Source organism: Passer montanus, unplaced genomic scaffold (assembly GCF_014805655.1).
Source record: "Passer montanus isolate IOZ18808 unplaced genomic scaffold, ASM1480565v1 scaffold33, whole genome shotgun sequence".
In the NCBI taxonomy this organism is placed as follows: domain Eukaryota; kingdom Metazoa; phylum Chordata; class Aves; order Passeriformes; family Passeridae; genus Passer; species Passer montanus.
Window position 1 is genome coordinate 8,924,702 of NW_024368041.1, and position 16,106 is coordinate 8,940,807.

At 37.1% G+C, this 16,106-nt stretch overlaps 1 protein-coding gene across 3 annotated transcripts in view; it reads right to left on the bottom strand.

The window, feature by feature from the left end:
• The window catches only part of DNAAF11 (dynein axonemal assembly factor 11), a 36,471-nt gene extending 22,443 nt beyond the window's left edge, over window positions 1–14,028 (bottom strand). The window contains exons 1-7 of one of the 3 annotated variants that reach the window (XM_039715528.1): window positions 13,999–14,028; window positions 10,286–10,453; window positions 8,276–8,353; window positions 6,271–6,443; window positions 5,091–5,290; window positions 3,787–3,972; window positions 1,054–1,131 (exon numbers count right to left, since the gene is read on the bottom strand). In XM_039715528.1, coding sequence (XP_039571462.1) covers window positions 1,054–1,131; window positions 3,787–3,972; window positions 5,091–5,290; window positions 6,271–6,443; window positions 8,276–8,353; window positions 10,286–10,453; window positions 13,999–14,008 — 893 coding nt within the window. In that variant the 5' untranslated portion in view covers window positions 14,009–14,028. Of the gene's footprint in view, window positions 1–1,053; window positions 1,132–3,786; window positions 3,973–5,090; window positions 5,291–6,270; window positions 6,444–8,129; window positions 8,354–10,285; window positions 10,454–13,998 lie in introns of those variants that run through there. The other 2 variants (XM_039715529.1, XM_039715530.1) reach the window with 2 other exon arrangements.
• Window positions 14,029–16,106: the final 2,078 nt, after the last annotated feature.

Here is a 16,106-nt window from a genome sequence, read left to right on the forward strand (position 1 = left end):
TTGGATTAGAAAATGATACAAATTTTTTTTTCAGTCAACATATTTTTACTGAAAAAAGTACATCAATGTAATGGAAAGTATCTACTGGTATAGATAGACTAAACATGGCTCTACATGACACTAAACATGACACTAAAATCTTCCATATTTTTAACTCTCTTTGTTCTACTGAAAACTCTGCACTACATAAAATTTCTTGAATTTGCAAAGACTTCTAAATTTCCAAGATTTAGAAAGCAGTTTTCATGCTAATGATAAGCATGTTCATAGATTTGGTTTTGCAGCTAAATCATTCTTAAATGGAAAAACTTCTTCACAGAACAGCAGAGAGGTAAGTGGCCACTTTCTCACCCCACTCTGCTGCAGGAGGCCCTATGGGGAGCTGTTTACAAGGAATAATGTTTGCACTCAGTCCCCTGCTTTCCCTTAGAAAATGAAGGTTTGGTTCAAGTAAAATCAATGGCTGATATGCCTGGAAACTCATTCCAAAACACCCAAAATGGTAAAACACAAGACACTCCTCTGTATCCCCATCCTGTGTTGCTGGAGACCTCACTCAGGGTCACAGGGCCTCATGACACAGAAGCTGATTATCCTTCCCAATTCTGCCAGTGTTACACCAGTCATAGGAGGACAGAATGATTTTGTCCAGAAAGATTACTGGGATGTATCTTTTCACATTTAAAATGACTTCACATTCACATTTATCTTCAACAGTTAAACTTTTTACACTATTAGCAAGATGCTCCAAGAAAGAGCCTTACTATAGAAGGGAAAAGACTAAAATATCTTGTATCTTTTACAGAAAAACAAGTTCTTCATCTTTAAAGACAAAGATGTTAAATTAAACAATCTTCAACACTTAGCGCAATGACAACTGATTCTTTTTCCAGCATCAGAATATAAATTTAGAATACAGTTGTCCCACAAGGAATATAATACTACAGCAAGAATTTCTCAGCCCTCTTATTTTTGGATTGTCACATATATTGAAATAGTTGCCCAAATCAACTACAGAGAGATTAGACTGTTTAACCTCTTAACCTCACATACTTCGGCACATTCACATTCAGAACTTTTCCTTCTGCAGTGACCAATGTCCAAGTAATCTTCTCTCTCTTTTTCGATTCCCTTAACAAAACAGAAAGAAATATTGTTTATGGTTAAATCATTAAAAAGTGGCATTATTATGTTTAATAGCAAAAATAAATAAAAAGATGGCAAGGGGTAAGAATTATCTAGTATTTGATGTTAAGGCTACAATTTAGTTCAGGAACAAAACATTGAATCACAGGTCCAATTGCACATTAAGAACATTATTTAAAGATGAGCAAATAATTTATAATGTCACAACTAACCTAGACAGTGACTTCTACTGCATGTCACCATGCCCATTACCAAACAGAAATATATCAAATTATCTGGTCTACCACAAGAAAACCATGGATGGCTTAAATGTATGAAATGGGGCATTTTTCTAGTTCGGTCAAACGCATCATGAGGTGTTGCCACTGATAACTGGGTTGATGTATGGGCAAGCAATTCTAAACAATTTCTGTTCATGTTCACTTGATTATTCCTACTGAATAAATGCTGGCCTGTCTTCAAACAACATTTGCCTCTCAATCACTATTTTGCTCCAGCAAAAAGAATCTCAATGGTCAAAAGATTAAAAGCAGCATCAAATAGGATACAGTAGGACCAAAAGGCAGACACAGATTATTTGTTGATGCATATATTACATTTTTTGTTGTGTTCTTTGTTCAAAAAATGCAATACATATTCCTGATTTATTGATGATGTGCTGATATATTACTTTAATATTCACTATCCATTTCCAGCTATGAGCAATTAGATTATATCTGATTATCATTTAGTAGTAAATGTATCTGCCCAAACAACGTAGATCACAGTAAGATCATTAAGACTTGCAATACTGCTATTTTCCTGTGTAAATACTTAGATTATGAGCAAGTGAAGGAAGAGCAAGGAATCTTAATAAAATGAAAAATAAAAGTTTGCTCACATCTAAGTAAAAATATGGAGTTTTCTTCAAAAATACAGCACTGTAATTGTCATGTTGCATTAATCCACTATTCAGCTGGTCAATATAGTGGGTATGACCACTTTAGTCACCATATTAAAAGGGAAAACATTTCTCAAAAAAACCCCAACAACAATGCATTGCTTCTTTTTTGTTCCTATTTCTTACTATAAGTTCAAGATTAAGAGCATGTTAAAGGTAAATCATTAATGATAGATATAAAATATTACAGATTTAGAACACTTGGGGGGAAAAAACCCCAGAAAAATAGATTTGGTCTATAAACACAACAGATTTGAAGAAGAAATAAAAACACTTAAATAGGCCTACTGGAACAACAAATAAAACCAATGTCTGTTTAAGAAAGACAATTATCCAAGTGTTAAACACTATTCTATAATATAAATCAGCTTTTATGTGGGATTTGTGGGCTGCCAGTCTCCACACCTGAACTCCTAGACTTGACACTTAAATGCAAAATGAATGAGCCACCACTCTGTTCAAAAGATGTTCTCAGAAACAGCTCCCAAATTATATTCTACCACCTGTTAGCTTTTAATAATCTGTTCCCAGATGAAATTGTCTATTCATGTGAACCATTTTAAGGAGATGCCATGAAACTTTCTCAACACTAAATTAAATGACCCATGAAAGGATTTTTAAACTCTTTCAATGCCTTAGAAATTTAGAAAAATTCAGAAATTAATTATTCTATCTTTATTATAATACTGTTTGAATCTTTAAAGGGAAGCATTTGGAATACACTTGCTTTTGACTAGAGCAAGGCATTTTCAAACACAGCAGAACTCTAACTGGCTAGAAGCTGAGTTTCACAGAAGTTCTTCCAGGAAAGTGCTAGAACTTGAATTAATAATAGCAACAAGTTATGCACATTTCCAGATTTCCTGGAGAATTCCATAGGACTGACTTTTTCAATACTTAGCCTTGACAAAAATTTTAAAAAGCAAGCCCTTAAAAAGAACAGCTAAAAAAATCCCCAGCACAAATTATGTTCTATAAGTAGAAGAGAGAGGAAAAAAGAAAGGAAAAAGACATTGTAAATAAAAAGACACTGTTTACAATGTCTGTGGAACTGATAAGCCAGCAGCAATAAAATACTGGGGGTTTTTGCAAGTATCTGCATATATTTTTCATGTTCAGCAAAACAAGTAACAAGCTTATAAAATTTTAAAGACTTTTCAGGGACCAAACTTCTTCAGATTCACCATGCCAAATAGCACAGACAAAAGAATCTTATGACTTGTGACAAATATCTTTGATAAAGTATGAGAAAAAGATTTCTTAGTTACATGGAAAAAGTGCCTGAAATTCCACTTGTGCAAAAAACTTTTAGGATGACCTGCATTACATAATGCAATCTAAAATATGGATAAATGTTTCTAGCAGAATGTTAAATGTTGAAGTACACAAAACAGTTAGCCGACAGAAAAGTGGAACTTCTAAACACCATAAGTAAAAAGAAGTTGAAATAAGAAATTATATTTAAAAACTCTGAGGACAAATAAAATAAGGAGTATTTAAATGAAGTTTAGAAAGTGAAAGAAAACAAAATCAACAATATGACTATTTAGTTTAGACTGTATAAGCCTATTTTAACAAACAACAGGGATTTAAGCTGTCAGTTCTCAGTAATATTTAATGTCAGACAATCACCTGCCTGCTCTCTGTGCCCTTGAAAATTTCTTCTTCAATTCATCAAAAATATTAAAACAAAGAAGTACCTTACATTGTCTTTAGCTCTCCGTTTTTCTTCAATATATCTGTGAGTTTCTAATCTAGATTCTGGAGTGTATGGTGTAGGCTCCTCCCAAAATTTTCTGTCTTCATCATCATTTTCAACTGTTCTGCATCCTTCCCGCTCTCCATCTCCTTCTGCCTGATCGGGTTTTTCCTGTGGGGAGTCTGGGCTAAACAAGATCACTGAAATATTATCCCAATGAAATGAAGGAAGAGTAACTTGCTAATAAATTACTGCAATAATATTTTTTTCAACAATAACAACTGTACAATTCTTACCAAGAATGATATCTTATATATTTGGAGAACATTCTCTGCTCTGCTTCTTTTGTCAAACAACAAAGCATATTTTGACATAATGCTTTTTCATTTACCTGACTATGAAGTGATAGTATGGCTATACCTAGATAGTTGGATAGATAGTCCAACAGATTTAACTTCAGAAAAAGAATTTTCAGATACCCTCACAACTTTCAGGTGAGAAAAAACCTTCAGTCCATCTGCTGTTTAAGAATTCCCAATATTAGGCAGCAACAGATTAGAAATTTATAAGGTAGCAATGAGCATCGCCTCAAATGCAATCTTAACACCTGAATAATTTTTTTCTCCCTAGCTCTAAGTTTCTGTAAATCTCCATCAACAGAGAGAGAAAACTAAATTTATGATACAGGTGTGATCTATGAGGACACACCTCAGAACTTCAGCTGCCTGAAGTTGTGCAGGCAGAAAACAGAAAACAGTTTCTAAGGGATTAAAAATAAAATGAGTAGCAAGAGCAATAGAAGACGACCCCAGAAAACAATCCTGCTGCTGTCTAGGTAATGTCAGTGACATGAAGTGGAAGAAGTAGGAAAATCAACACCAAAGGCCTGCAATATTCCATTTCAGTCTTCAGATACTGAAAATAATACTAAGGCAAAAGCAATTATAGATGAACAGCTGCTTTCTCTGGAACCCCTGCTTTACCTTAAACAATAATTTCCAGCTGTTCTCCTGAAAGAAACTATTAATTACACTATTTTGGCACCCAGACAACTTAGCTTGGAGTTTTGGGAGAAAAAAAATTTACTGAACTGTGTCTGCAGGTCAATAATAAATCATGTTTGTAACTAATTATATTTTTCATTAGAGGTAACATGCATGAGGAGAAATAATTCTGCTTGAATCAACAATAAAGATGAACAAAAATATTTAAGTGGACTTATATAAACTTTTTAATGGAAAAAGCCAAACTTGTGAATAAAGAAAGAATAATGTTTACTCACAAACTGTTGTTGTTTACTGTTACCTGTCACATCCAAGCTTAGAGTCCATCTGTTTCTGTTTCTCATCCTTTCTTTCTTGCATCCTTCTTTGAGCCTCTTCCTTTTCTCTGGCCCTTTTGAGAAGGTAAGCTTGTTCCTGTTCTCTGATTTTCCATTTCACTTCTGGATAGTTTTGAAGGGCTTTAATCCTCTCTGAACGTTCTATTTCTTTACTATCCAAATACTTCCCAAAGGGGAAAAAATCAATATAAATATGTGAGAAAGTATAAACATATTCAAATCAGTAAATCTATTCAATTGTAGTTTAATTTTGATAATTAAGTTCTGTCTATAATTAGAAATGTATCTTTCACATGTCAATAGCACTATGTAAGTTATACTTTATTACAAAGAATGAACAATAATTTGCTATTCAGATCTGAAAATGGTTTTGTGTTTCTAAGACCTGCTTTCAGCATTTCCCAGGAATTTTAATTAGTCTTATTAGACTATATAACAGAGAGTCCCTTCAGCCATTTCTGGTCTTTGTCTGACTTTCATTCGGCCCAAAATGATTTCTTTTGATGTCTAAGTTTATTGCCAACTGAGTAAGTTGAATCTACTCTTAATAAGTTAAGCAGTGCCTGTGCTTCTCTGAGGAAAATTGTGAGAACATATTTCAGGCCTGAGACTGCTTCATTAACAGGAAATCGTTACATCAGTTCAGTCACAGCACAAAACCACAATCTCAAAGTGTCTATTTCCAGCCAAGGCAATGTAGTGCAATTTTACACCAATTTGTATTTTTTTTACTGTCTCACACTGCAGGTTTAGTACATATTGTTGGAATGGTATCAACAACCCACTAACTTTCTGCAATCGTGCTAATAATTTTAAAATACATTGTATATAACAACCATGAGGAAAAAACTGCCAGAACTGTACAATACTTTTATTGGAAAAAAAAAATTGAAAAACTTTTGTTTAAGAATCTCCAATAAAGATGACAGACAAATTAATGGATAATTGTGGTTCCATCAGAATAGAACCAATTATTATATTATTTATTGTAGTAATTTGTTCTTTGGAATAGAATTTAATTTCCTGCGAACATTAAGAAAAAGTCTATTAGCTTTCCAAGTACATGTGTTTATTTTGTTTAGGATAAGTATGTTCAGTCAACAGTACTCATGTTTTATTTGGATTTAAGTTCTAAAATCTTACTTTTAATTGCTGAAGAGTTGCCACTACAAATTGTCTATAACCTTCAAATTCAGTACATGGGTTACCCATTAGAAACAATTCCTTCAGATGAATGTTGCATTTTAGGGATTCAATACTGGAAAGTTCACCAATGAAATTTGCTGTCAGGTCAAGTTTCTTCAATTCTTCACAGCCTGTTTGAAAGAAACCCTAATTCAATTTGTCCATAATATAACTGTACACATGATATACATACATACACACAGGCACAACTGGATATAAAACTGTCTCCATTTGTGTTCTGTAAACTGGTTTCATTCTATCAGAACTCATCTTTTCCAAGACTCTTTCTGAGTGAAAGAGTGACTCACAGCTAAAGTTTATAAGTTTACAATATTTACAGAAATAAAACAAACTCAAGAAAACACAAAATACCATAACATTATTGGCTTTATCAGTACCAAAACTTTGTTGACATTCATAGACGAGCTATTAAATATTTAATTTTCAGATAAGCTGGATTTTATTTTTGACAGTCTGATTGCCTTGATACCCCTTCTCAGCCAAGTCTCAATCATATGGCTAAAATCCAATCCAATTGCTTAAGGACAGCAGGATCAGTTATGAGTTTCAGTTCTGAGTATGGTTAATCTCTGGTAATATTATTCAAGTACAAAGATAAATTTCCCAAAAACTCATTGCAAGTTAGGTTTTCCACTCTGTGGACTCAGCTGTCATTGCAAATATTTTATCACTGGTTAAACTGCAAATACTGGTGAGAAAGTGTTTGTACCAAAACAATTCATTACAAACAGAAACTCTAAATTAGACAACAAAATGCTGTGCAAAATCTTATTTTTTAATTTATTAGCCTCTCCTTTAATCATAAGGTGCCCATGAATCATAAACTTGACTCTAAGAGTAAAAAGTTTAGCTGAGAGCAAGCTCAACTTTCATTCACATCACTGTAATCACTTTCCTTTCCTGGTCTATCTGCTAAGTTTTATGCACAGTTGAGCTGTAAGAAAGTAAACAACATAGAACAATTTATTAGGGGATTTAAATAACCCAAATTTATGCAAGGGCCAATCCCAAAGGTTGTAACTCCTAAGTAAATGACAAATCACAGTAATAAATAATACAGCCTGATAGACTAATTTAAAATTTAGTGGCATGAAAATAAATGCAACTTTCTTAACAAATTCCCAAATATGTACTTCACTACCTACTTCACCATTTTCAAATTTGTGTTTAGTATATTTGCTTGCTTCTTATTTAAGCCATCCTCTTGAATAAGCTTGCAGACTTAAAAACACAAAGTAAACCAACCAACCACCCAACTAAACCAACAAAAGAAAAACAAAACAAAACAAAACCAAAACACACACACAAATAACCAACCAACCAGCCAACCAACCAACCAACCAACCAACCAATCAGTTTGTTTGGGGCTTTTTAACTGTTCCTTTGTCAAGGTGGACACATGAAAGATTCAGCAACTGGACTAATCAGAACTGAGAAACAGAAAACAATCAAGTCATAAATTATTCAAGTAATATGCAATGTGTTTATGGGTCGCTCCAAGTCTTAGATTTTAATTTTGGAAAATGCCATATTTTGCACATGAAATGTGCAAAAGTGACAGGATAAAGTATTAAACACAGATAAAACAGACAGGATTTCAACCATGAAAGAGAAAAAAGTCCTCTGAAAACCTCTTTTAAAAAAACTCAGACCCTCAGTGCAACCTGTGTTGAGCACAAAACCTTTTTGTGTGTGACATTTGATTCCTGAAGATGAAATGTGACCTGGAGACATTTAGGAAACTTCAAAGAGAAAAATTCAGCAGTAGGAAGTGCTTGCTACAAAGAAGAACTTACTGAAACCCTGCACCCAAGGATCCTCTACATATCCACAAATACCCATACAGGTGGGCATACTTCTTGGCTTCCACTCTCTTTTACACCAAGTCACAACTTAAGTGTTCTAATATGAAAAGGCAAAATGGCTTTTTTCAAAATCTGACCTTCCAGATTTTCAATTCTTTCAATGTTGTTCAAAGCTACATTTAAATATTCCAGCTTCTTTAGTTTGCTCACATTTTCTGTAACAAAACATAGATGGATTATTTCAGTTTTCAGCACTGGAAAGTATGATGGTTTCACTTGCTTACTTTACTTTAAAGCAACAATGAAGCAGAAAAATAGGAAAGGACAAATCAGAATATGTACCACATTGCGGGACATTAATATTTTAATGTTAATAAAAAGAAAAAACAAAAAAGTTTTCTGAAAAAACAAAATAAAAAAGCAAAAATAAATAAGGAAAGCTATAAACACATTTTATCACAAATCCATAAAACACCTATCTAATTCAAGAGGAATGGCTGAGAAAGCAGAGTGAGACATTCCATCTTGGGAAATGTGAGATATCTACAAATTCGGTGACATGAATCCCACCACAGTTTACTAAGAACTTGGAGAGGTATTTTCTACATCATTCACAAACAAACATTGACATCAATTTCTCAGCAAGAATTTGTGCAGCTTAGTTCAGATGCTTGTTTTTGTTGCAATATTTCTGTAATGAAATTAATCTTTCTGTATTTCTGTATGATGTGAGAGCTGTGTTGAAGCCAGTGATACCACTCACACACACAGGGGGTGCCTGAGGAGCTCCTGCCAGCTCATGAGGTGAGGCTGATCTCAAGAGCTGCATCAAGGTTTGCTTTAAGAAGAGAAAAGTCACAGCCCAACAGAGCAAATAAAAACCATTTCTCTGTGATATTCAGAAGCATGCTTGGAACTGCTGTGTCCTCTGCAAGGAGATGTTGGTATCCACTGGGAACAATAACTGCTCAACTTCAATACTTTGTAACACAGCCCCTATTGACAATGTTTTCTGTCATATTATACAAAAATATATGAATCAGCAAGTTGCATAATTTTCAACTCCTATAGTTAGATTATGGTAACATAGGAATTGCTAGTCTCAAAAATGAAATTGCTGAAAAAATTTTGTGTTCAAAAAGCAACAATCTGAATGTGGTATCCTGTGCTAACCTGAATGAGGCCTGAGTGTTGACAGAAAAACCACAAAATGAAATCTTGTGCCATATTAAGGGCTCATTAACAGAGAGAAAACCAAGTTATTTTAGTCCTTCTTGTGATGGGGCAAAGAAGCACAAAGCAGTTTAAAAAATCTTGTTCTCTCTGAGAGAAGATTCCTCCATGTTAGGAAATGCTAAATCTACATCTCTCACTTTAGAGACAGAGTTTCCTGATGAGTCCCTTGAGAAAACTTAAAGGATTTGCCTTACAAGTTCTGAGCACAGAACTTCCTCCTAAAACCTTAGTATTCTTGTCTTCCTCTTAAGGAACTTCAAAGAGATATACTAATATAATTTCTGAACATTTCCAACTTTTCAATGTTCATCTAGACAATACTTAGAATTAGACAATGCCCAGAATCTAAGCTTTTCCAGCCCAAGGCTTGATGCCACATCTACCAATATGGAACTAAACCAGGCCATATGAAATTAGATCTTGTCCTCTGGTGCAAGAAGACAATTAAGGCTTTGTTGCAGAAAGTTTGGTTCATGCACACAAGCAAATATTTTATCTGAATAAAAAATATTTCAATGTTAACAAAAAAAATATGATTTGCATGAAAATGAAATTTTAAAAAGAGCCTCAAAGAGCTAATCCAGTGATATCATAGTCCATGGTATGTGATAAACTCTTTGACTTTCTGCCACTAGATGGGATATTTAAACTATATCCTGATTTTTGAAATTTTAATCTATGACCGGTGGTTCACACTCATATTCTAGTCACTTGTATCTCACTAGTATATTTTTAATTTTAAACTTCCCTTGAAAATTTTTGAGCTTCTTAGAAATTTAATAAAGAAACCAGGAAAGGAACTCTTGTTAGGAACACATCCCCTTAAGTATTACAGAATACTTTTTTTTTTCTGATTTCAAAATTACGAATATGAATACATTTTAATGGAATCATACTGACAAAAGACTTACCAATTTTTGGAATTAGGTTATTCTGAAGATAGAGAATTCTTAAATCTCGACACCATTTGTCCAGATGCTCTAGCTTTTCTATTTCCTGCTGATGTAAAGAGATTTCTTCCAGTGAAAAAATTTCACAGTTGTTATGTTCTGCACGTCTTCTAACAAGATCTTCAGTGACTGAAAGAAACATTAGATGTCATATTTCCCTTTAATAGTTTTCTGCCATCTGACTTATGAGCAAATTATAAAATCATTAAAATATTTTGTTCCACCATACCAAACAGCCCGGGAGGAATGGTAACAAAAATAAAATCTGCCAGAAAAGATATCAAGACATCAAGTACTAAATATCTTCGACCCACTCTGCCACAGCAAACATCTTCTGTGAAACACAATCACGTCACCTGTAACTTTTGGAAAGATCCATATGAAAACTGCTGAGTCTTCCATAAGAATGTGATACAACCCTTGCAGAAATTAATCCAGCAGCCACTATTTTCAGCATAGCTTGGGTTGCAGATTGATTCACATAGACAAGTAGTGGAGTGTTTTATGCTGTTTTATTTCCAGATGCCAGATGTTCACATCCCAGACAGCAGTGGGGGGTGGGGGGGAAGAAAACTACAGTGTGTCATCATATTCTTCCAGCAGCACAGTGTGCACAGAAATAAGTAGAATAAATGCTGAAAGGGGGCAGATATTTTTTATGACATAACTAACTCATGCTTATAAATGTTTATGTTAGAATGAAATGTATACCTGGTACTTCTTAGGCACTACCAGCTCATCAGAGCCAGCAAAGGAGTTTCAGTGGCTGAAAAACACCAGAGACCTGGGTTCAGTTATCTTGTTGTAATATTTAATGCCGGGCAGTCTTTCAAACAGTGAAAAGGCTCTGTATAATGAAGGTAAGAAAATTCTACAAGAACCAGTGATCACTTCTGAGCTAGATGCTAGAACTTTGTTACCAGCACACTGCACCAAAAAGTGCCAGCATTTTCCTCTCCTTGACAAGCACTGGACTATAGTGAAGTACTGAAGAAAAACACAGGGTTTAATCAAGTTAGCATTGGTATTTTCATGATTTTTAATGCTGAAAAAAAGACAAACCTTATACAAAGTATCTGAAGAACAGTAAATAAAAAGAAAAAATATATAAAGGTCTGTGAAAACAAACTTCCTACCATGCATTAATTAAAAGTACTATTTACTTCTTTGTCCCAGGGAGGTTTTGTGAGATCATCCAGTTTTCTTAGTGGTCCTGGGATGGCTGCACACACTCACATGGACCAGCAAACTGTGTACCAATACAGCCCAAACTCTCATGTGTCTGTACAACTCCTCTATCTGCAGTCTTCATGAAAGGGTGAAACTGGCTGTATTTATATTATATTATATTGTATTGTATTATTATACAATATAACATAAATATATAATATAGCCAGACTTAAATCTCCCTTCTCGAAAGACTTTCACCTGACAGAATTAATTTACAGAATTAAATGTGGAGATACAGATATTGGTTGAAGGGGGGAACCCATCCGCACTTAAATCATGTTGGGAAAGGTGTCTTTGTCTCTTTTAACCACATTGAGCAGGTTTATTGCATCTGAACAATCATCTTCCCTTGCACTTGATTGAAGTAACAGAGAAAAGAGAAAAAAAAAATTTAATAATCGTGACTAAATACTTCAGTCTTCACAGTAAATATGAAAAAAGACTGACATTTCTATTAAGTTACTTGGCAAATCTGCTGGAAATTGAAAGAAAAAAAGAAAGTCTGGATACTACTGTGTTTGGCTGCAGATTTTTCAGTGCCTCTATTACCAGGTAATTTTGAGCAGGAAAACAATATTCCCCAATTTGCATACATACACACTGGGGGCAATATTATGTTCTACACCCTTTATACAAAAAGAAGTCATACAAACTATTCCTGAAAGCTTAACTACAGCCCAATTTCCATTTGCAATTCTGCAAAAATGTCCACTTCCATTAACAAATGATTTGTAAAGCAGAGACAGTCTTTCACAACAGAAGCTACAGTGAAGCTTTAGAAACCTAATTTGACATCCTGTTGTAGGGAACTGCCTGAATATTTGACATTTTGCGTAAGAACTAGTTCATTTAAGAGGAATGAGGGAAACAAGCTTGCAAGAGAAAACAAATATTACATAAAATTTTAAATAACAGCATCTCCAGGACACTGACGAACACACTGAACTCACTAAAAAGTTCATTAACCAGATTTTCTGGTGTTGTGTGCAGTAACAGGAGACTGGAGCAGCAACCTGAGAGATCACAGCTACTCCCAGGTTCCCATGAACACAGGAGGAAATGAGGGATGGCATCAATCAAATGGACAGAACAGATCTTGAAGTTCTAACACCTGGGCTTCCAAAAATTACATGTTTTACTACAAAAAGAAAGCAGAAATTAAGGATAACATTAAAGAAATTGAAAGAATAAGCAAACGGACAGCTGCAGGTGTATCAGGAGATGGTGGGGGAAGCTGCATTTCAGAAAAGTGAAGTATGCCACCATTAGTTTAAGACTCAAATTCGTGCTGGAGATAAAGTCATTCTCCTTCAGGCAGTGCCTGCTCCAGAAGGGCATCTGCCAGCTTCCTGCAGGGAGAAGGAGCTCCTGTCCAAAGCACTGCTTGAGCCCAGCATGGGACTGGCAGTCCAGTGACAGTATACAACCAAAAGAGATTACAAGAAAAATCACCGAGGAAGGGAACTCCTTTTTCATGAGTAAAAGGTGTGAGCACTCAGTCTTTTGGGTCACACTGCTGTACCTGTAAAAGACGATCAATTCATAAGTACCAGTATGGAGTGTTTTACCTCATTTTGGGGTTTTTCCACATCTGACAGACCTGGGCTCTGACACAATCCATCCTATCCAGCATCCCCCCTTGCAGGGGCTGCCCACGCAAGGAGGGGTCCCCACCTGGGCCCTATCCAGCATCCCCCCTTGCAGGGGCTGGGCACCCCAGTCCCCACTGCTGGCCCTCTCGGGGCTGCTTTGGGAGGCAAGGAACCCCTGTGCTTTACAGGTGAGATAACATGGGAGTTATTGTCAGGGAGGAGGAAAATCTGACAATTATCCAAGGGAGGAAGGAGGGAAGGGAGCTGCCAGGGGAGTGTGGGGATGGTGGGGATGGGAGACAACTGTGGCGAGAGGGAACATGAAGCAGAGAATTGTTCGGATTGGAAAACACCTTTAAGATCATCTAGTACAACCTAGCACTGCCAAATCCACCACGACACCATGTCCCTAAATGTCACATCGACATGAGTTTTAAGCAACTCCAGGTGTACTGACTCCACCAACTCCCTGCTCAGCCTGTTCCAGCGCTTGAGAACCACTTCCACGAACAAATTTTTCCCAACATTTAAGCTAAACCTCCCCTGGCACAACTTGAGGTCATCTCTTGCCCTGTCACACGGGAGAAGAGGGCGACCGTCCCCCGGCTACAGCCTCCTTTCAGGGAGCTGCAGGGAGCGACAAGGTCTCCCCTGAGCCCCCAGGCTGAGCACCCCCATCTCCCTCAGCCGCTCCTCATCAGACTTGAGCTCCAGCCCCTTCCCTAGCTTTGTTGCCCTTCTGCGGACACGAAGGAGGCGCGCAGGGCGCGGGGACATGAGGGCAGGGCCCGGGGATATGAGGGCAGGGCCCGGGGAGAGCAGGGGAAAGAAGCGGCGCTTTCCGACACTCACTGCGCACCATGGCCGCCCTCAGGCGCCGCCGCCATTGCCGGACGCGCGGCGCTGCCACAGCAACGGCCCCGGGCGGCGGCGCTGAGGGCGGCGCCGGAACCGCGACAGGCCCCCCGGCCCCCCGGCCCCCCGGCAGGCGGAGATCAGTGTCTTCCCCTCAGGCATAAATCGCACGTCTCGTCCTTTGCATGACACTGCTGTCCTGCTCCTGCCTATCCGTCAGCTAGTTTGCCTCACACATTTTGGGCTGAAAGCGCGTTGTTTGTGAAAGCAGCCTGTTCCAGTGATTTGCAGTCTTGTACAATTTTAGCATCGTAGAACAGTTTAGGTTGGAAAAGACCTGCAAGATCACCAAGTCCACCTGTTAATCTGACACAGCCAAGCCACCACTAAAACATGTCCCCCAGTGCCAGGTCTATACCTCTTCCAAATTTTTCTAGGGATGGTGACTTCACCTGTTCCAATTCTGGATCACAACCGGCATCAGATCAAAGTGGTGACATCAGGAAAGTCAGTCTGTATTTCCTACCTGTCTTCATTAACCTAAAGGCCTAATCAAACCTAAAGGTCATCTTCTACTAACGGGAAAGTCACCTATAAATTTAAAGAAGGCAGCAGGAATTTTTACAGTGGTCAAATTCATTTCTTTAGCCCTTTACCTCTGATGTAAATGCAACTCCGCACAGCCACTCTGCAGCTTTTTACCTATAGTGCAGATTAGAGGAATATGAAGGTGCCATTGAGTTAAAGCTCCTGAGATTTGTGGAGATGATGAGACACAAAGGAGCAGGAGTAGTTTGTGCACTTTGACTCCATAGTATTTGTCCTGACCTATCTGATGGGATAAGCAACACCTCCACTCAGAGGACAGCGAGGTTTACACAGATGGCTGGATGTGACCCAGTACAGAATCACAGACATCCAAGAAGGGCCACCAATCCTCCTACCTATGCATCCATATCAAATTGCAGGCCTCTCAAATAATAATTATTTGCTAGTAATATTTTTTTTTGCTTGGGAGCAGAATTCACAATCAAAGTATTAATTTCAAACAAGGAAAAAAATCTTGTTTTCACTGTGTACAGTATTTTAATCCTTGTGTTTACATTGTATTACATTGAAATGCCTATGTTATTTGGTTAAGCTAAAATCAAGGGGGGAAGTGTTCATCCTTTTTTTTCAGGTATCCTAGATGATGGTTCTGAAGAAAGGAATGTAAAATCTGCAATTAATTAAATTACCAAATAAGTTAGTTGACTTGATGAGTGGGATGACTTGGCAGGATGCCAGATGCCCACCAGTCTTTTTTTTTTTTTTCTCACTTCCCAGCCTCAACAGAAGATGGGGAGAAAATATGATAAGAAGCTCATGGACTGAGATAAGGGCAGGGACATCAAACAACAACTACCATCATGGGCAAAACTGATTCACTTTGGGGAAACTAATTTACCTTTTTGCCAATTAAACAGAGTAGGATAGAGAGACATAATGACAAATCTAAATCCACTCTCCTTTTATTTCCCCATTCTTCCCAGCTCAACTTCACTCCAAACCCTTGTAGCTCTATGTCCTGAGTTAAGCCACAGTTTGTTTTAATCTGTATGTACATAGATCCTGTTAGACATATTTAGTTCAGCTGCAGGACTTCTTCTTCAAGCAGGTAACTTCTCACTTGTGATGAGCACAAAAGTAGAATTCTCTGTACACCAGTGACTGAAAAGCTCTCAGAATGTGTTTGATTTTCTCTTGTGAGGAACACGGTATTTTGTGACTCAGGGCTAAATTATTCAGGAAGAGAGTAAGCAGCACTTTGGAGCATGTGTTTGCAACACACTGGTCCTCACCTGGTGGTCTGGCACACACAGGGCAAAGCTAGGTGCTGAAGCATGTTATTTGCTGTGTTCTTTATTTTCACACAGTTTCTGGGTTTTTTTCTTTTTTAAAATATGTACCAAGAGTTTTCAGCAGCACAAGCCTGAAATCCTATCATGAAGCAATGTACATGCCAGAGACAATGTAAGGAAGCACATTACAAACAGGACATTGGACATTGGCAGGAAGAACAAGTCACCTCTGGCATGCCTGTCCTGAAGAAACTCAGTTTACCA